Source organism: Poeciliopsis prolifica, unplaced genomic scaffold, assembly GCF_027474105.1.
Source record: "Poeciliopsis prolifica strain line A6 unplaced genomic scaffold, Auburn_PproV2 SCAFFOLD024, whole genome shotgun sequence".
Taxonomy (NCBI): domain Eukaryota; kingdom Metazoa; phylum Chordata; class Actinopteri; order Cyprinodontiformes; family Poeciliidae; genus Poeciliopsis; species Poeciliopsis prolifica.
Window position 1 is genome coordinate 2,445,210 of NW_026562399.1, and position 22,145 is coordinate 2,467,354.

Here is a 22,145-nt window from a genome sequence, read left to right on the forward strand (position 1 = left end):
TCAGGGCAAACCCTTTGACAGATTGGTCAAAATGATGTAATAAAATTGAAGTAAATTGACGGTAATGTTAGATGTGCTCCCATCATCATGGCTATAACTTCATATATTTTCTTTCAGTCCAATCATAAGGGACGTTTCATTCGTTTTCCTGTTTTTTTTTTTCGTCACACCAGTGTGTTCTCTGTCTCCACTGTGGCCTTTTCAATTGAAGAGATGTCATGTTTTAAATTAAAGTGCCTATAATGCTTCACAGAAATGAGCTGAAGCTTTATTCAGTAATTGTCGTGGGAAAATGAGGTTGATGCTTTTCTGACAGTAATGGGGGATTTGGAGGGAAAATAAAAGCCCGAGATACATAGTTAAATCTAGAACATGGAACCAAATACAAAAACTATTAAAATATTCTTCCTGTGACTTAATTTCTCTTTAGTTTTAAATGACACCAAACTGATTTTGAAGTGGTAAAATGACCTTAATTGTTTGTTTGACCTCTTAACAAACAAGGTCAAACAAAGGAGTTGTTCATATTTTAACCATTTAAATTGTTTTTGCTGCTTCACCTTTAATTCTTGTTGGATTCCTAAGGGGATTACTTTGATGTCCTTTATTATTATTATTATGATTATTATTATTATTACTATTATTATTATTATTATTATTATTATTATTATTACTTTGCAAATGGTATTCTAGTATGACAGTCATACTGTCCAAGTGACATTAAAACTAGCTAAAGTAAAACTTTTATCTTGCTTAATGTGTGTTATTTCTCTAGCACACATTAAAAACACATTTCATATGAAGAGAAAAGAATGTCCAACTTATCTCTAGTCATAAAGAATCTTATTGTGTTTAAATTCATCCCAACACTTTCACTGTTAGAGAAGAACGTTATCTAACAAGTCCAGCCAATTGCAATAAATATTTGACTTTGCAGCATGCACCTGAAGTAGCATGGAGAAAAAAAAACTGTGTATTATAACAAACATATGACAGTAAACCATAGCCTCTCAACATTTCTCTTAGTAATTTGGACATTACTATGTCAAAGTGCCATTGTGAAATCTGATAATTCTTTACTTTTTCTTTTTCAATGATGACAGGTTTACGGACATGTCCCAGATACATTTAATCTGTCCTCAGCAGATTCAAAGCATATATTTTTACCTCTCTTCTACACAGTGAAGTTGATGAATCAGCTAAATATGTCAGCATGAACATTTTTCTCCAGGTCATCCTCTCCTTTTCTTGAAAGATGAAGAGCAGCTTTGATTATTTAAGGCAGTTGTGTCCAACGTCAGGCCTTAAGGACAGGTTTCCCTCATGTTTTTTTTTTTTTTCTCTTGTTTAACCAAATGATAATTTATTAGTTTCATTCTTTTCAGATTATTGTGCTTTACTCTGCGGTTTGGGAGAGTTGTCTTGTTGTCTTGACAATGGGTCTGTGTGTAGAGTAAAGCTGACCCAGAGAGTGAGGAACAGCAAAATATAAGTGGTTTAAAATTGTCTTACATTTATTTATCAGTTCATTTTGCCTTTGGTGTGGCACACTGCAGCCTCTGCAATTTTTAAGCTTTTAATAAACAACAAACTGGAATAACTGGGTGGTAGAACATGGCCATATGCATATCATCAAATGCAATGAAATGTTTCATAAAGAATGGGAGCCATAGTTTGTTGCATTTTAGTGAACTAATTTTAACAGCGGCAATTATGTAGTATTAAATGATTCACCAGTATAAAAGAGAAATTTGCACCATCCTTTCTTGCACCTTCATTGAAGACAATCTGACTATATCTAGGGAGAACATGTCAAAATATCAGCGATTTTCTCACTTTTTATTTGAGCCATGTTTTATAGACATTGGGTGAGAAATAAAGGCGCTACAACAATTTTTGTCAGATTCCTGCTGTTCTTAATGCCTGTTCTCTGTTTTCTAGTGTGTTTTTTGTTTTTTCTTTGTTTTGTAATGGTTGTTGTTATTATTATTATTATTATTGTAGATTGCTTTTGGCTTGAATTTCAAGGTCTTTGATCAGCCTTGGTATTTATGGGGCATATTATTATTATTGTTTTCACCAATTACAATGGAAATATTTAAAAATAATAGAATATATTTCCACCTGGTGTGACATTAGGCATGAAATAACATAGTAAATATTTTTTGCAGAACTGTTTTTGTGAGGGAAATCCATCCTTCTAAAGGCAGCTGTATAATGTTCCAAGGCCCAGTTTACCACACACACAGTATTCCCTGTGGGAAACCCTGTGTCTGGAGCCTATAGATTACGTCAGCCTCGGATTGCATTCAGGCACAGATCATTCTGCCACAGGGCATTTGCATCCTTTCATCAATACATCTACTAATGCATGCAGTGGCAGTTCCTCTGTTTGGCAGTGGAGTAGCAGAAGGCCAGGCGATGCTGGGAGCTGCAGTGAGCAGAGACTAGACTGCTCATACTGAAACATCTATAACTTCACACACTCCAGAACATGGATTATAGCTGGAGGGCACCTCCCTGCTCCTAGCCTTTGTGTTCCTCTCAACCTTACACTGAGGGTTCGTCTTTTCTGATACATGTTAATGTTGTTTTTAAATCCCATCCCTGCTGAAGCTTTTGAATGTTAAAGCTTCTTTGTTAGCTTCCTTAGGAAGTAAATGTATGAAGAAAATAGGCAGTGAATGGGAAAAGTGTAGCGTAGATTAGACAGCGTATGTCCCTGTGCATACATGGTTTAGTATGAGCAGATGAGTCTAAGGATGTCAAATTTGGTCAAGGATTTTTCAGGCCCGTTCATCTATTGTAATGGTTCACTTAACATTCAGAAGGTTCATTTCTGATACAAATTTAGGCAGCAACAAAGGCTAACTCACATTTCCTGCAGCCTACATTCATCCACGCTTTTCTTCTCCAAACGTCTTCTGTTTCTACACCTAAATTTAAACAATTTTGCTCATTTTCAAGCAAATATTGAAAGTTTAAATATGAAATTTGACTTTTAATTCATAGCAGATATTTTTGCAGTGGTCAGAGTACAAAACCAGCAAACTGGAATAGAAAGAAAGTCATAGATGAATAAATCCATGGATGGATGGATGGATGGATGGATGAATGGATGGATGGATGGATGGATGGATGGATGGATGGATGGATGGATGGATGGATGGATGGATGGATGGATGGATGGATGGATGGATGGATGGATGGATGGATGGATGGATGGATGGATGGATGGATGGATGGATCTCAACAAAAAACCCACCTGTTTAGAGTTGTATTTGAAACAACTCTGAACTGAACAGGCTCAATAATCAACTACGAATTGAATGACACTTGACATGTTTTGATTGTCGATTCTATGTTGCATGACTTTATGCTTTTGTGTTTGTTCTGATGTGAAGCACTTTGAAAGGCCTTTCTGCTGAAATGTGCTACACAAATAAAATTTTATTGATGATTGGACAGACAGACAGATAGATGAACAGTTGGATTGTTAGATGGATGGATGAATAGATGGCTGGCTAGACGGATGGGTGAACAGTTGGATGGACTGTTGGAAGGATGGATAGATTCTGGATGAACATTTGGATGGAAAGGATACCAATCGGTTGCTTTGGAAATCAAACGTTCCTAATTCCCATAATGTCCTTGATGTAGTCACGTATCCTCTCAATTCCAACTCCATTCATTTGTTTTCCAAACCTCAAGGCGAAGTGGCTAAGTGCTCGAGGTCTGCTTATGTTGATTTACATAAAGTGAAACCAGGTGAGTTCATTGACAATTGATTTTATGACGAGTTGTGATTGACTGGAACTCTGAACTTGTTGCTGTTAACAAAACAAACTTCTGATCTAAGCAAACTGAATAAAGGAAGCTGGTGGGTGATGATGTCTTGAACTTCCTCAGAGTGAAAATAAAAATGTCTCTTCTTTTGCTCTGCAGTCGCTCTGCTTAAAACTCTGCATTTGGCTAATTGGTTCGTAAATATTTGATGTCAAAGGCCACAGTCCACACAGCAGGGAGGCTAACATAAGTAAATGAAAGATACCTAGCAAGCCTTTAATCAGGAAACCACAGCTTTGTATAACTTTAACAAGGAACTGGTTTATCTTAACAGGCTGCTGAACTCTGAGGCCATCTCCTATTATGATTTATGGATGATTTTATGAGCACATATAAAAAGATCAATGATGAAATGTTTCCCTTTTCCTCTAATGGGGTCGCACTGGTTATGTATTCTTCCCTTCTAATCTGCAAATTATGCCTCATTAAAAGTTACATCATGAACATGATTGGAAAATTCACCACTCTTATCTGCCGTAGCTGCTTAGAAGGACTTAAACAGATAAAACAGTTTCCTCTCCACTAATTGAGGCCTTGTAGATTCACCAGACTATCCCAGCTTCTGATGCTTCCTGTCCACAGGGTGGGATTGATTCAAAAAAGCAAGTGAATTTCAAAGTGTCTTTTCAAGCCTCCTCAGATATCGCCAACGTTAGACGAAACTCTTTTCAGATCATTATCTTTTCACTTCTCTTAAGTTATTTTGCTTTGTAAAACTTTGGTTTGTGTGTGAATATTGTTTTAGGCAGTGCCTAGTCCAAGTTTACTAGCAGAGATTGTAATTTATTAACTGGTTCTCTGGTCAGAAGTCTAACTTTTTGACTCCATTCAGAGAGGAAACAGAAGTGCTTCGTTAAAGGTCTTCATCCATTTCAAAATAAGAGCATGAATATAAGCATCTAACTACTTGAAGAATTCATAACTACTTACTGAATTAAAAATTTGACAACCGAAACTTCAGCATGGATGTCAAAATTTAGTCCACTGAAAAAAACAGCCAAATAAGATCTAAGAGCTCAGTAGTACAGGATCGAAGTATGTTGATATTTACCACAGTTCTCTTTATTTCTAACTTTCAACCAAATAAGTTGGGAAATACAGATTTGTTTTTTCTTCATATGTTAAACCTCAGTATGTAAACTAATTATCAGCTAATCTACATCTCCGTCCAGATCCGGTTGTGTCCTGTCTTTTGGTAGACTTGGACTGATTTGCAGTGGTCAATTGAAAATCTCAAATTGACCAAAATAAATGTAACTCTGTCCATGATATCCAGTAGACATGCAGTCAGCTGAAGGCCTCTGCGATTACTCTAAGGCAACAATCTGCAACCTTTGCAGACCAAAGCTAAATAAAACTTGTTTTGGGCCGCTAACGTTACATGAGCTCTTGACAAAACTCCAATTCCAGTCCTTCAAATATTGCATTTATTTTATATTAATTGAGAAATAATGACAAAAAGAAAAACAGTAAAATACCTAATTATAATAGCTACTGTATCCTGCTCTTGAAAATGATTATTTACAGAACAATTACTTCCAACTTGAGGAACAATATGCTACATTTAAAACAAGTATTGCATTATTTAAGTGCAATAAAAAGCATCTGCTGTGACAGATCATTTTAAACAGCCTTTAAACATCATTTTCACCTGCTGTGAAAACCAACACCACTCTTCATATCTAGATCAGCCAAATATGATGAAAATTTGTTTCACACCTACCTCAGGGAAGGCGTAACGAGGTGAAATACACAGCAGATTGTCTGTAGAATAAGCGATAAACCTCACTCTCTATTACCACCGTGATTTGATTTCATGCTAATACTGTACACACACCCAGCAAACGTTCCGAAGCACTAATGTAATTTTGCTTTGTATGAAGATGAAAAGTGATGAAACTTGAAGCGAGATGTGTTTTGAAATATTCCAGCAGCAGCTTGTCTTTGGTACAGGGCTGTGCAGGTCTAGTTGATATGAATACACAGAGCACACAGAGGGAACTAACAAACTAACAAACTGGGAGTCTAAGGTGTTAGTAATCTTTTCATGTTCAGGCTTGTTTTATACTGTGTGCGTTTCAATCTGCTAATTGAGTAATAATACAAACCCTTTTGAGATGGAAGGCTTTGATTGTTGCAGAGTTTGGATCTATTAAAAGTTTATGAGATAAAGAATGGGCAGACGTTTTCTGGATTACCTGAATGTAAAGCAGAAATTGGCAATAAGCACCCAGAATTCCAATATGTCTCATATTTTGATGATTATGTTTGACATTGAAAAAAGATATAATTTTGTCTAATATTGCACCTTGTATGTTTCAAAACTTGTTGGTAGATAAAATAAAGGGTATTTTGAATGTTCTGTATGTAACAAATTGAGTTAAATGTCAAAAAGGCCTGAAAAAAATACTGAATACATCTAGAAAAACTATATATCTGGCGAGACAGGATACTGAATTATCACTGCACAACCTCAATTGCATTAAAAAAATTTAGACATTATTTTAAATTATTTTGCTGCAGTGAGGTATCGTCAAGGCGCAGAAAATTTGGGGTGTGCGGTAGGAGTGATGGATGTGATGGTGTTTTAGGATGGGTGAGCTCTGAGTTTCATCTTATTTGAAGCAATGATGAAAAGATGACAGATGAGTTTTGCTAAGAATTATGATGTTTGCTGTAGATGACATTTTGATGTTTAATGATGGTAAAAATCTGCTGGTAGAAAGCCTGGAATGGTGCACAGTTGTTTTTATCTTGATATAAAGCTATATTTCCCTTTCCTTTTCACTGGAACAAATGCTTCAGTTAGAAACGCTGCAAAACTGCACTGCATCACTATCAACGTCACAATCCTTATGGCAAAGAGCATCTCAGAAATCCCAGTCCAAATAACCCAGGGTGTGCTCCGACCACAGCAAAAGTGGTTCTGTTTGGGAAAAGTCCCTCTAAACCAAATCAAAATTTTTCTCCTTACCTTTCACTTACAGATATCATAACCGTCTTTTTTCCTAGAAATCAAATGTGTGCCCACCTCCTCTCTGTTGACCTCTGACTTGGCAGAATGTTTCTGTGTTTGACAGCTTTTGCATGAGCAGGGAGACATACAGTTAGGTGTTTTATTTCACTACGCTACAAGGATTTTCTTTTTCACCTCATTCAGTCAAATCCCTCAAAAGAAAAAAAAAACAGTAGCACAAAAGATACTTCAGAGTTGGCGTGTTTGAGCATACCTTAGTAAAGTGAACCGGGTGGCTGTGCTGTAAAGGGTTATTTGAGTTAAAAGCACAACTTTAATGTACTTTGTCCCCGGAATATAACACTTATTAAAAAGGCTTTTTTCAAACGTATCCCATCTAAGAGCAGTTAGGTTAGAAAGTAACACCCAAGCTTTAAACTCAGACAATATTTACACAGCAGGAAACTCAATTCATATCTGACATTTTCATGGCAGCCTGAACAGTTCATCTTTGATCTTTTTACCCCCAAAAAAATTTTTATTTGAGCAAAATCCATATTGTTACCTTCCTAAAATCATGGCCTAAGCAATTTTTTGCCAAAAGTTTTATTTTTTGATCTAAATTGTCTTTTGGTACTAAATGGAATCAGATATTTTTTAAAGTGTCTCCTCAAGTTTATTTCGAAAAAGGATCAATATACAGATCAAATATGAATGTCACCATTTTAATGCTCTGCAACAGGTTAGAGCAAAAGCTAATTCACATCTACAGCCCCTTAGATGTAAATTAAGGGGCTGTATTCAAATATACATATTCAGATATGTATATCTGAATACATATATCTGAATATATGTATTCAGATATCTGTATATCTGAATACATATATTCAGATGTATAAAGCTCAGCAGAGAAAATGATTGATCAGATGTTTTGCATCAAGTCTGACTTAGTTTGTGCTTTTTCTTTGCAATTTGTTTTGAGACAGAATCTGCAAAGTAATTCTGCTGCTGCAACTACAACAAAATATGGTTCTACAAAATAGCTCAGGTTGACTGATACAAATGCATGCCACACTTCTCAGATCTGTTTAATTTCATTCCCTTTCATAATTATCTTTCTAGTTAAAAAGAAATCTGACAGAAAACCAACAAAGCATTTGTGTTGTAATGTGACATTTGAAACAGTTCACACCTGATGCAGTCACATCAGCTCCAATATTTAAATATACTGGGTTCAGTCAAAGTAATGTGATGAAATGAAAGGACCCTCTTATTCCCTGACCAAAAGCACACATAGACCCAGAGCAGATGTTTCTCGTAATGGGAGCACAACAGGAAGTGATTCAATTCAATTTGGCCCAAGGTCTAATAGAACCTCCACCACAGAAGGAGGCGATAAGGTTTCACAATGCGAGCCCATCTGTGCCGCTACTCCTTTTCAAACCCAGCAGTCCACTGATGCTGTTAGTGTGAAATGAGAAGAGCACACCCTGATGCATCATAGGTTGTAATCACCTCCTCGAAAGGGGCCATAAGACCCCGGGCGTCAGACGGAGAAGGGGTTAGGATCTGTTTTGCTTTATTACATTCATTGCATGCATTGTTGTAGCATATTTTCATTGGGATAAAAAGGGATTAGGAGGCTGGCGGTGATAGTCAGGTGACCTTCAGGTCTAATGTGCGAATGTCTGTGTTGGTTTACAGTCCTCAGCGTTTTTCCCGACGCCACTGACAATCTGCTTTAGGCTCAATCAATGTACGAGCTTCTTCATACTACTGCATGAAGAAGCTCAATGAAATTAAATAAAGTACCTGCTGTTACACAGGAACTACTACTAATACATATATAAATGTATTTTAATGGGATTTTGTGAGATTAATCTAAAGTGGTACATAATTTTCAGTTTGATGAAGAAAATGCATCGTTTTCCAAAATGCCTTTGCAGATCTCAATGTGTGGTTTGGATTTGCATTCAATCCTTTTGTACTTTGCAGATTATTGTAGCTGTAAGTGTTGGGCTTTCTCAGTCAATACAATGTTTTTCAATTGATATACAGTTGAGGAATATTCATATTAATAAAATCTAATCTGCAGGTTGTCTAGATGCCATCATTGTTGCCTCTAAAAATCAGCATGCATTTATTTCAGGATTACTTATTGTGCTTCTTTGAACAGGTTAGGATAGATCTATTCAAAATATGTTCATTAGATAGACCAGACCAGACCACTTTGAAAATAAAATCACAGAAATATAAAGTTGTTATACCAAACAGGTGATGAGAGTACAGTGTTTATCAGGAAGGTAGGTCAAACCAAGGGCAAAGGACCCAAACAGTTTCCATAGGCAACAGGCATCAGCTTTACTCCTTGGAGTACATGTGCTGGATCAGGTCACACACACGGTTGCTGTAGCCAAACTCAATGTCATACCATGAAACCAGAAACCATGAGATTGTCAGTTCTGTCTATTTTGATCCTTTTTTATAAAATCTTGTCACTTTAGTTCAAAATAAACTGCTGGCCACACCCCTGACTCAATGTTTACACTCATATGAAAATGGCTGCAAACCATATATCTTTGAAAAGCATTAGTAGAGTCTCCTACACAACAAACAAGAATGCAGCAAGTGGTTTCTGGATGGTAAATCAAAAACACTTGTATTTTCCAGTAGCGATGGTACAGCGCATACAGCTGTAAACCTAGCTCACCAAACATGCTGGAGCTCTCTTTGGGTTGCTAGGTTACCCAAGCATTGGGGCTTCGTTGGGGTTGCTAGTTGAAGGACAGTGCCTGCTGATTTGTGATTTTACATTCGGAAGATTCTTTTTTTAAATAAATGGCTCATTTTCCAGATAGCAAAAAATATTAATTTATTTCCAAAAATTGTTGTTTTGTTTTTGAGTGCCTGGGCTGTTTTTAGAAGCAGTAGAGACCAAAATGGAAGAATAAAAACATGCAAAATGTGAATTTTGCATAATACGTATCCTTTCAGCTCTACTTCCATTTTCAAACATCAGAATATTATATTAGAGTACTACTACCACATATACATTTAACATATCAAAGCAGTCTTACATTTCTCTGTTTATCAACCAGAATATTTATGTTCCAAGACAGGCAGTTTGAAAGTAAGGTAAGATGAAATTAAACAATATTTTCTGTGCACTTATGTTCTCCTCTTTGTCTCAAACTCTTTTTTTGCAGGCCTTAGTGTTCAAAATTCAGATATAATCGTTTGAAAAGATTCTTTATAAATCCTCTGTAGAGCATTCAAGGTCCCGCTGTTTTCTATAAGCTCTAAGAGTATTTTCTTGTTTTTCTCCCGTGTCAGAGTTGGAGAATGGCATTGAAAGTGGCTCCTTAGTTCTTCTCTCATTAATCAGACTGGATTGCTTTTGCAAACTTCAGATTTTAAGTAGTGAAAACAGGTAGCCTGAATCTTACAGTTAAAGTACTAACTTGGCAAAATATTTTATAGTATCAATGAATAGTGTTAATAAAGAACATTCTGATAACACCTATCCCGTTAACACTAATTAGTCACAAAGCAAGTTTATGACCATCAAATTGATTTGCTAGAAATAAATAGATGTTTGCCATTATGGTTGTGGGAGTGTGGGTTGCAGGAGATGCTTTTAATAAATGTCTGGTCCTTGTATGACCAAATCAACAGCTTTCTGAATTCTTAGCACAAAGTTGAAGTTGTTTCTGATGCACATTGGACTCTACCTCAGATGCTTCCATGTTTGCAGTCTTCATAGACAAGATCTCAGCTAGTTCTGCTCTCAGTGGTTATTGAGCTTAAGAACATCAAGGTTTCAGATTTACTTTTTGCACAGGTGAATGTTAAAGGAATGACCTTCAAAAGCCTCAAATGATGATAAAAAAAAAGTTGTGTACAAGTGCTGTTGACCGAACAGGCACACCATGTGCAGCGGCTTTGTCTTTGGTTCGATTCCCAGCCTTCCCCTTCTCTCTTTCTGTCAAATTACTGTTCAGTAAATCTCATTAGTACCAAAAGAGCTGTATAATGAGGTGTTAGCATGAATTTCCTTTGCCCTCTCATTTTCTCTCATTTAAAAAGAAAAAAAATGATGCACCTGCAGCAGGTGTTTTCCTGCCTTTCAAAAATGCTCTCCCTGAATTGCCTTGCTCAAGGGCACCTCACAGGTAGCTAAAGAGCCAGGAGATCTGGGGATTCAAGTTTTGTCAGAGCTGAAGACTACATCCACCTCGAGACAGTGAAGGGAATACAGCAAAGTAGCAACGCTGTTTAAACAGAGTGATGATATCATATAGACCTTTAACAGTGGGGAGGTAAAAATACACCACTTTGATTATTGGAGTTGGCAGGCAGACAGTGTGTGTATCCTGAAACGTGAGCCACATATTTGATCCTTTCCTGAGGCACGGATTAGTGGTGGAGTCTGAGTTTTATGTTGTTGTGTGGCTTGTAAAATATGCAGCAGCACTGGTGGGACTTTTGTATGGCGGACCCCAGAGCACGACTCGGTGGGATGTCTCCTGGAGTGGGACGTTGTGGATTTGTCAGTCAACCGAGACGAGAGTACACATTCCTGTGATTTAGAGAGCTGTGGGGTAATAAGGAGTCGGCCTCTGTCAGGTCTCCTCCATGGGTGTAAGTGTCCGTCTTTTGTTGCTCCCTTTCAGCTTATAGACCCCCCTCCAACACACACAGGTCCACGCATTCCTCTTTCATTATGGGAATTCCAGGCACATGTTAGCGAGGCAGCATGGCAGTGTGTGCACCCCTCCCCCTGTGCCGGTAACCCCTTGTTCTCATGAGGCCGGGGCATTCTGCAGGGGGGTCGACGTACGAGAAAGGAGGAGCATATCTAAGCTAATTCATCAATAACCTTTATTTAATCCCTGCTTTTTCACTTCTCCTCCTCACTCCTTTCTGTCTCTCTTTCGCTCTCTCTCTTCGCCTTGAGGCATTCAAGCAAAACATCCATCCCCCACCTCTTTTTCTCTCTCTGGCTCACATGACTCTGCCTGAACACGTTCAGAGAGCCAGAGAGGGAGAAGATAAATCGGGCAGGAGTGTGTTTCTTGTGTGTGGTGTAAGTTGAATCCTCAGAGGGCTGCGGGTCCTGACTATCACCCAGAGCTAACACTGTGATTATAGACTGGAGACTAGGTGTGGCGAGATGTTTGGATGTTGGGGGGGTGAGAGTTGAGAAGGGGGGCGGCCAGCGTCAGAGGCTTTGTCTATAGTCCTCGTACAGCCCACCAACCGGGAGGAGGCTCAGCTTGTCTGTCAGGGTCTGTCCCGGAGCCATGCACAGTCTGGGACTCGCCACGCTGCTGTGTGAGGCTGAGCCACTCTTTAACAGAGAGTTAGCTTCAAGGCGTCAAGAGAAGCACAAGTTTAAGGAGCGCTGTGTAGCTGGCAGCGAGGATAGGAGCGAGTGAAGGACTGCTGGTGCTTTCAGCTGTTTTGTTCACTCATTCATTCTTTATTCTGCAAGGACTTCTTTTTTTTAAGAGAGCCAACAGATTTACATGGAGTAACACTGCTTTGGAAGAGGACTTATTTCAAAAGGACATCTTTGATTTGGTTTTAAATTTGAATTTAGATTTAAAGGATGAGACATCAATGATAAAACCACTTGGAATATGGGACTTTTAATCTCTGATTTGGACTATGGGGACAGGCAACTGTGTGTTTGTGCTCAACTCTGGATAATTCTCATAAGTATGTCACATTCTCTTTCTTTCACTATTAAGTTTATTTATCTTACTTTATTCGTTCAACAATTGTAGGGTAATGGTGTTTGAAAATGAAGGATTCTGACTGTGTGACTTAAGGCTGGTGTATTATGTACAGTTGGTTAAAAAATAATAGTTGTGTGTTTAAAAAAAAAAAGCGAGTAAAGCTCACAATCCTTCAAAGGTCTTGTTTCCGTACGATGCTTTTGGGGACACTGCAAAGTCTGTTCCAAATTAAAACATGGTTGAATTTAATAATTGACCGCTTACATTGGTGGGTGGCTTTGTCGTCACCCACCAAACTAATAATTAGTTGTAAAAGCACAGTCTCTGCGGACTTCTTCACATCTGTTGTATGAAGTCGACCGACTTCTTCCACTTGTGGACGGGTTTCCTGATCCAGGACGATTGGACCACAGTGTCTGTGCATGTCCTGATTTCTCCTCAGAACAGGATGTCTGATGTTACATCATGAATTATGTATCAGGTTAAGGTCGAGGGCTTGGGCTGGTCACTCCCTAACATCAAAGCTGCTGGTATGGAACCAAGATGCTGCTTGTTTACTGGTCTCTTTTGGGTGGTCGTCTTGTGAAAACACCCATTTGAAGAGTATTTCTTGGTTAGGAAAAGGCAGCAACTTAATATATGTCATGTATTCCTGGTATTTGATAAAGTCCAGTAGCATAGCATTAGAAACATCTTTATATCAAGATGCCTAAACCATCATGTTTCAGACTACTTTAACTTAAACACAGTCACCTGTTGGACTGCCTGCGTCCCCTCCAACCAGTTTTTCTTTGACCTGTTGATGAGTGATTTTGGAAAACTGAACCTTTTCAGCAAATGCTGCTTTTTAATTGATTGGGGTTTCTTGCTGATAGCTTGGCTTAGCAGAGGTATTTTCAAATCATTTCTGCGCTCACAGGTAACCATGGTGTAAAGATTATTGTACCATTTTGAAGTGGTTTAGAAATTACAACTTTTTGTTTTATAGTGAAACTGCTAAACTCCACATGATCATCTTGACATTTATTATAGTTACTTTTTTTCCACTCTTTGAGAGCTGCAAAATATACCTGTTTTAAGTCACTGTTTGTTCTTCAATGAGAAAATCTTTATTGTAATGGTCCTGTAGTTATCTGTAAGATGTTCTGGTTTGTACTGGTTTGTTTTTTATCTTTTTGTTATGTTTTGTTTTGTTTTTTTCAAAAAACAGTACTTATGATTAAGTAATTAATTATCTGTTAACATGAAAATCCCACTACTTTTTATCTGCTTTTATCATTGCTTTTGTCACTACAGCAGTAAATATCACAAAATATTCTAATGAACTTTAATATCCCATCTGTGCTGTAGAATTTGTTTTGTTGACCTGCAGCTGATGAATGGCTGAAAATAAATAAAAAAAAACCTAACAAAAACAAACAAACAAAAGCCAAAACAGCAAGAAATCAGGGCTTAGTTTTGAGATTTTTCTTCCACAATATTTTGGTTTTCGTTTTGATTTCAAAGCATTTTGCTGAGCAGCTGACCCTTTTCTGCATATCTTGACACATTTTTCCTAGTCGTGCACCAAATGATCATCCACAATTTCTGATTTTTGAGGAGGAGTAAAGTATAACCCACAAATGGTGCCCTTAGTCCTTGATGCGGAGGTCACAGGTTCAGGTTCAAGTCCCAGCCAGATGACCTTTGCCACATGTCTTCCCCTTCTTTCATTACCTTCTTGTCACCATTCTCAAATAAAGGTTGGTCTCGCCAACAAACTAAAAGACACGAAACAAAAAACACTCCTGGTTGTTAACTCACACTGTGCTGTAACCTAGTAACCCAAATGGCTCTCTGGTCGTTGCCTATCGAACTAAATGAAGTTCCAGCATGTCTGGTCAGCTGGTTTTATTACTGTATTCGCTGATTAAAAAGACAAGTGTTTTGTTTTTGACTTGCTATTCAGAAACCACTTGATGCATCTGGTTGGTTGTGTAGCGGGCTCCACTTCTGCTTTTCAAAGAAGTATGTTTGTATTATTGTGCATCTGTTTCACGTGTGAGAGTGAAGATAAGGTGCATGGTCAGCAGCATCTTATTTCAATTTAAATCTCAAAAGAGACAGAACTGAGCAGACTAAAATCTCATTATCTGAAAATAAACATTTTGTGCAAACAATGTAATGAACATATTTTGTATAGCCCATAGACCTATCCTCAAGGAAACACAAGAGGTCACCTTCAAAGAATCTGTTGAAGAGTTTAATGACCCGTGTTTCTCTCTTTCCAGCTCTTGCAGGTAAAATCTCCCCGACCAGTTCAGATGTCCTGTTCAGCGCCTCAGCAATGACAGCCAGCCCTCTCCCACCCAGTGTGTATCTGCCTGCCAGCTTCAAAATGTCCAATGCACAACTGGCTTTCTTCTTGCGGGAGGCCCAGATCACAGGACAAACGGTTGGCGGCGGCAGTAGGAGCAGCAGCGGCAGCAGCAGCTCCGGACATCCGCTGCAGCGCTCTGAGAGTTTTGTGGTTTTCCAGACAAAAGACCTCCCCGCCATCAACATAAGCTTTGGGCCTTTTGCCCAGGACCAGGCTCTATCCAAGGAGCTGTTGAAGCCAGCCAGCCCTCTGGACATCCCGGGGCAGCTGACAGTCGGCTGGAAGGTGCGGGCCTTCATTGTCCAGGCGAGGGTCTTCTCCAACAACCCCATCGTCCAGGTGTTCTTCTACATTGCGGGCCGTGACTGGGACGACTTCAAGGCCCAGGACAACCTGCCGTGCATCCGACTGCAAGGCTTCAGGGACAGCCGGAATATCAAGACGTCCTGCCGCATGAGGGACAACCTGGCCACGTGCTTGGCACAGCTGGAGCTGCCTCCGTCCTGGTTCAATGCCAACGTGGCACCGCTGGGCCGCAGGAAAAACTCTGGCGACGGGCTCCTGGATGGGTTAACCAGTGAGACTCTGCAGGCTGAGCTGTACTACACGCTGCACGAACCCAATCTGGGCGGGGAGTGCAACGAGGGTCACAGAGGGAGCGGCGGGGCAAGGGGAGAACCTCTGTCAAAGCACCCTCTGCTGCGCATCGGGAGTATCAGCCTCTACCAGGTCAGTCAGGACCAGCTGCTGGTGGACAAACAGCTGGACAAGAACATGTTCCTCAGGCTGCCAGAGAAAACGCTCAAACCTGGAGAAACACTGAAGATCCTGCTCTACCTGATGCCCAACTCCACTGTGGAACAATTCACCCTCAAGTAAGACTCATTTCTTTGTTCACTGATTCTCTGGTGGCTTGACTACACACACTTTCCATCTCTGATATCCCATTTTCTGTCTTTTTTATTGAGAAAGTGGCTAGTAGAGATGCACAACAGAGACTCATTTAGTTTGTTTTTTCTTATTTGAATGCATCACTAATACATAAATCTAACACATGAACATGATTTATGATTTCCAAACTAAATCAGGGAATCTATTATGAAATATGTCTACAGCTTTCTAAAAACTTTTTTTTTTGCACATTTTCTTCTCAAACAGTTTTGTCAACAAATTGTTGAGCAATGGTACAAATAAAACCATGGTGTAAAAGTTGACCACTGTCATGTGACCTCGGCTGTTCAGAATAACATCTCTGCAAAACATATTTGCTCTTAAATGTTCTAGAAAGAAAAGTTCAAATAAATAAAAAAAACTGTTTTAGTTAAAAGAAAATAAATATTAGGCAGATACAACCAGAGTAAATCTTACTCATTTTCAAGTGTTTATTTTATCCAAACCCATTACATTTATTTATGATAAATGCTCCCTAATATGTTGTGATTTTAGTTTGTGGCAGAAAAGTTTATTTTTAGATAATATATCACAACTTTGTTACCAGATAATAACATTTTTCATCACAATTCCCCCTTTTGATTAGAAAAAAATATTGAAAAATTTATATTAATCACATCAGATTTTATTCTGATGTTTTATTGCCGCAGATGTTCTTTGGTCTTGTTCTTGCCAGAAACTCTTTTATTTTTGAAAAATTGTTGAAAAACATTTTAAAAAATTATGATGAAAAGCATAAGATTATTATTTTTTTCAAATCTTCCCTCCAACTTTCTGAGGCCCCCACAGCGCCGCCTGGTGGCCCTCACTTTGAAAAACACCGGTCTGAATCACTGCCGTCTCACTTGTCCCCGTTGAGGTCAGAGCTCAAGATCCAAGAGTCAGAAAGAGAGACTCCGCAAATATTATAGATCTTACCATCATCTTTTTTTGTGCAACTCCACAGAAAGATAAATCCGTAAGGGAGCAAATACTTTCCCCCAGTTCTGTGTCTAAATATCCTCGGATGTTTGTAATAATCATCCCTGCTATGGGTTTCCCCTCTTCAGGCTCAGTATTCAGCCCACAGCAACAGAATTAGAGCAACATTTTTACGTTGCCTCAAGATGAATTCCTGCCTTCTTTGATGGCATCAGTTCATGGAGTGAATGCATGTGCAGCTTATGTTGAACAACTCCAATTCATGTAATATTCACCATTTTGGCCTCTTACCACACGAGCTGCTTCGCTGTTTCTGTTCATTACAGAAAGATGAGCATGTAATCACGTATTTCATCCTTCCCATTAATTTCCCCTTCACTGCTCAAAGTAGTGCGCCTGCAGTAATTAAGGTCAGGTAAGATAAAGAGGAAGAGATAGTGTTATAGTGAAGCAGCTCTCTGGGGTTACCTATTTGAAATGTTGGCGTATGACCAGAGATTTCTTCTTTTCTTTTCTTCTCCCGTGAGAACAGGCTGCTGCTCAGTGTCGGTTGTGTTTAAAGGTCAAGTCATGGCTGGAGGTCACACACCACCCCTCTAATGACAATTAGTATTATCTAAGTACTGAATGCTCCTCATCCAGTCTGAAAAACAAAAGATTTTCTGCTTCAAAGTTTAAATGTTGATGTTCTACTCCATCTAAAGCCATTACTAATTTGTGTCCATCACCAATTTGTTAATTTGTGTTACCATCTGCAATTAAATTTTCCTTTGAATTATGGCATTTATTGTGTAGTTTATTATTTATTGTGATAAATGTATTGTTGTCACAATAAATTTGTGACACCATTTCTTTGTGACTGGTGTCCTAAAGAAGCGCATTAAATTCTAACAGGAATGTTTTTAAAGAGCATTATTTGTGTAGTGATACAATTGCAGCTATTAGATTACTTTAAAAAGAAGCAATAAATAGCCCTTATAGTCACTATTGTGGTCGAACCACAAGATATTGTAATAAAACTTTGAGTCCATATCTCCCACCCTAAGTGTCATCCAAAATAAACCTGGAGAAAAGTTTAATGATGGCATTGAAAGGCTATTTTTTGGATGCCTCATGTTTTGTGTCACTGTATTATTTCTACATTATTTACCCTATTTAAGACTCATCCGTGCTCCTTAGCATAATAAAGCTCTTAGAATAAATATCGATTTTAAAGATGACTTAAATGAGATGTTCCAGGTGATTTAGGTGAAAAGAGATAATGGCTCATAATGCAAGCTTTTACAGAAATCTCTCTAATAGGTGTCCATTAGTGGCTATCAATTTACTCTTTTTAACATTTTCTTGGCAGAGCTTCTCTCATTTCAATTGAATGGCTTTTGTTGCCTCTGCATTTGAGTTTTAGGATGTTAACTACCTTTCTCAGAGCATTATGCTCATTTTCCTCTCTCTCTGATATTAGAATGTCGTCTCAGAGGGATTTTAATGGTTGTGACGGTAAACGGTTCTGCTCTGTGTTAAATGCAAGTTTGACCTGTTCTCGGGTTGAAAGATGTTGAGGGAACAGGAGGCCCCAAATCATCCCACTGCTCTTTTCCACGCAGTATTTGAAAAGGGAAAAATAAAGAATTGTTTGCACTTCACAAAGCTTAAGGAAAGCAGTTTTTTCCTCTTTTTGTTCACTTAAAAGCCTGAAGGAGAGAAGCAACGGCAGGTCTTCATTAACTAATTTAGGAATGATGATGAAACGCTCTGTAGATACGCTTGTTCTAATATCTTACAGACCTAAACCCAGAGCTTTGCAGAGCCCTAATGATGAACTCGTTACTCCTAAAAGCCCTGCTCAAAGCCAGTGCGCTTTCTGCCTGCAGATAGTCTTGTACAGTGAATCATTTTGGAGGTATAAAAACAGAAAAGAACTTGTACATATTGAATAATTAAATGTTGGCAATAAAAAGCTATTTCTTTTATCAAGGCTTGAAAAGCTGTGGGTGGATATGATTGTATTAGAATAAGGATGAGAAAATGTTGCCGACCTGACAACACAGAGAGAAATCATGTCTGTAAGCAGGACGATGCGATACTTTGTCTGTATTAGACAAAGACTATCAGGAGTTACAGACCTCTGCTTTACTTTAGCTGCGTTTCAAATGACCATGTAATTGCACAAATTGAAATTATGAAAGTAATTTATCTTTTTTTCAGTACTGAATTTTTTCACGAGTCACGTGATCAGCAGCTGGATGTTAGTAGGATGCTGTAGTAAGTGGGGAAGTAGGTGGAGGATGATGGCATAGCATGATTTTCATAGTCTTATTGCATTGACAAACTTATTCATATGTGATTTTAATGAAGTTTCTTATTTAATGGAAATACCACAATTACAAAATTGCTTTTGTTTTTTCACATTATTGGAATATTAACCAAGTCTTACTCAAATTTGTAATGAAAACACAGGAATTGTTGCTGGGAAATATGAACATAAAATATTTTGCACAGTTGCATAAAGTGGTGCCACTGAACCGCCGACCATAAACAATAATTTCATTGAGTCGTCTTTTAATCAACCCAACATCAAAGTAATAATATTGTGCAAACATTGATTCATCCAGTGTCTGGATAAATCTGAAATCGTACTATAGATGTATTTTCCCCAAGATAAACAATAGGATAATTATAATTAAAAACGGTTTTACTGTGTGTATTTCTAAATTGTCTCTCAGAATTGTGGAGCAGATTCCAAATACCCAACATGAGGCTAAATCATGAAGTGTTACACCCTTGGAAGGAAAGCACTGATTTTAGAAAGCAAAAGCTTTTGTAATTCACACCATTAACAGGAAGGGTAATAAAACACTTCAGTAGGACGTGTCAAAATAGAGGAAGGAAGCTAACGCTAGCCTATCACCAAGTGTTTCTCTATTCAAAGAACCTAAGTGGAAGCATATTTTCTGATGACACTGTAATCATATGTGCAAAGTCTGATGATCCTTTTGAAAAAATGTAAGAAACTGTGTTTTAGATGAACTGGTAGAATACCATAGAATGTTTGGTTAATGGGTAACTATAGAATAACTATAAAATCTAGATTTTATGCAGCTCAGAACAACCAGTGACTCTAGTACCACAGTTTGAGAATCATGGACCCGGACTATTTTGAAGGATCCAAGCCACTCAAAACAAAAAACAACAGAAAATATCTGTACATTTAATCTAAAAAAACCATAGAATTGTGTGTAAAGCTTGATCTCTGCCTGTCTATTAAACAATGAAACTGAAATCCTTTCTTAGTACAAGCCCTATAACCAAGCAACCAAGACTAAAAAAATACAACCTAGCTTCATAATGTGCTTGATTACGGTTCACATATAAAGAAAACCAAAAGAGTAAGTAAGAAAATTACAATTCATCTAGAGAGATTAATTCTATTCATGAGTTTGGAGCAGAGTTACAAGGCGCCTGGACTTTGACTGAAGCCATTTCTGAACCATAGACTTAGACTTAGATTTGTACTTTATTGATCCCTTGGGAAGACTCCCTCAGGAAATTAAATCATAGATAACATCAGAACTGTCTTACCTTTTCTGTGATTTGTCACATTTATCCAAATGCACTTCAGTGTCTCCAAATCTTAGAGAAATTTCTGCAGACCTCGTCCAAAGCAACATATGTATCTCCTGCAGCTTTGCAAACATGTTTGTTTTCTTTTTAGTTCAAGCTACGTTCTTGCTCTTTAAATTTAAAGAAGCAAACAGCATCTGGAAAGCCCATTACTCATTAGTTGAGGTGATTCTTTAGCCTGTTTGAAGGTGTGAGATGAACTTGGCGATGGCAGCGTGTTTTCGTGAAATGAGCTGGGCCCTGGGAATAGCTTCCATCTGAAATGTTTTATTCAGAGCTTTGGAGGTGGTTTAGTTGTGCACGCAGGGTTTAAAGACATTTTCACACTTCTTGTTGCAGTAAGACTTTAATCATTAAAGCTCAAAATCTCAAGCATCACAGTATACGTCTGGTATACTTTCATAGTGTTTTCATACCTGAACCAAAGCTCTTGGGAAACCTGTTCCTCCCGTCGCCCTGGTGGTGCTGCATCAAGAACCACTGAGGGAAACGACTCAAAAACCTCTGAAGAAGACACTGAGTGCAATTTTCTACTTTCCTTCTGTCCAGAGGTTTTGTTCCTCATCAGAAAACAATCCGCAAATGGACGGGATTCAATTAAAGCGGACTAAACCTGACTGGTCTGAAAGCGACCTTAGTAACTCTCATTGCTTTTATCAGAGCCAGATTATAAAATATTTCCTTTAAATCAAAGTGATGCAAGGATACAGCTGTCTGAAGCTGCAGCTAGACTTGTAAAACATGAAAAATCTGCCCAGTCCCCTGCCTGCAGGAGCATTTAGCAGACCAAGTGAGGCATCTGCATCTCTCAGCCTAGAAACAAGGGGCTATAAAACATTGGAGGAGGAGGAAAGGCCAGATTTGCCTCTCCAGAGAGCGAGTGGCCTCAGCAGGGTGTGAATTCACCGGCTCTCAGGGCCAACCGTCAGGCCATCTCTGTGCTTCGAGGAAGATGATTAAAGATGCAATAAGTGTCTTCTAAGATGAATCAGAGTGCCTCTCCTCCAGCTCTCCTTTCATCTCCTCCATCCCTTCATTCCCTGACGTGTTTGGAGACGTGGAGCAAAGCCCACATGGCCACTTGTGGAGTGACCCTTTGTCTTTTGCGACGGTTACGCTGTCAGAGATGTACAGTGTGTGTCGACGTGAACGTACATCATGTAGAGGAGGAAGAATCTGCGAGTTGGATTTAGTTACCATGGCAACGCACTGATGTATGGCATGAAGCTGTGAAGTTTTATTGAACTTGCTTGGAACAATATTGCGTCTTTATCATCTGAGGAGTTTTACCTTCCGTTGCATTAAAGAGACGCGACGTTGTTTAGAAGAGTAATGTTTACAGATGTTAGTCAGTCTCACAGCATTGCAGCAGCACAAAGGACGCCATCAGCAGGTAACATAGCAGGACTGTGCTGTTTATTATAGAAAAATAAACCAGATATTAGTATTTTTAGAGCATCTGCTATGAAATCCTGCTCTGTAGTTGTCAAACGATGCTGAGTTACTGTAAAACTAACTATATGATGAATGCCAATTCATCGTCTTGATAAATTCCAATTAATGATGTTAAAGCTGCAGGATGTATCTTATATCAAAAAGTTTTTTACATATTTGGTAAAATTGTTTCCATGTCATGCTGGTATAAAATGAGACACAGGAGCAGCACCACACGGAGAGTGATTGTCAACACCAAGCCCTACCTCCTGGTTCTGATTGGTTGTTTCTTGTCAGTCCTGGTAGAAAGCAGGAG

General features: G+C 38.5%; 1 protein-coding gene across 2 annotated transcripts in view; it reads left to right on the plus strand.

Annotated features, from left to right (window-relative positions):
* tmem132e (transmembrane protein 132E) overlaps positions 1-22,145 on the plus strand; it is a 422,525-nt gene that overhangs the window by 250,906 nt on the left and 149,474 nt on the right. Inside the window, exons 1-2 of one of the 2 annotated variants that reach the window (XM_055046586.1) lie at positions 11,871-12,523; positions 14,814-15,777. In XM_055046586.1, the coding sequence (XP_054902561.1) occupies positions 12,445-12,523; positions 14,814-15,777 (1,043 nt within the window). In that variant the 5' untranslated portion in view covers positions 11,871-12,444. Of the gene's footprint in view, positions 1-11,870; positions 12,524-14,813; positions 15,778-22,145 lie in introns of those variants that run through there. The other variant, XM_055046587.1, reaches the window with a different exon arrangement.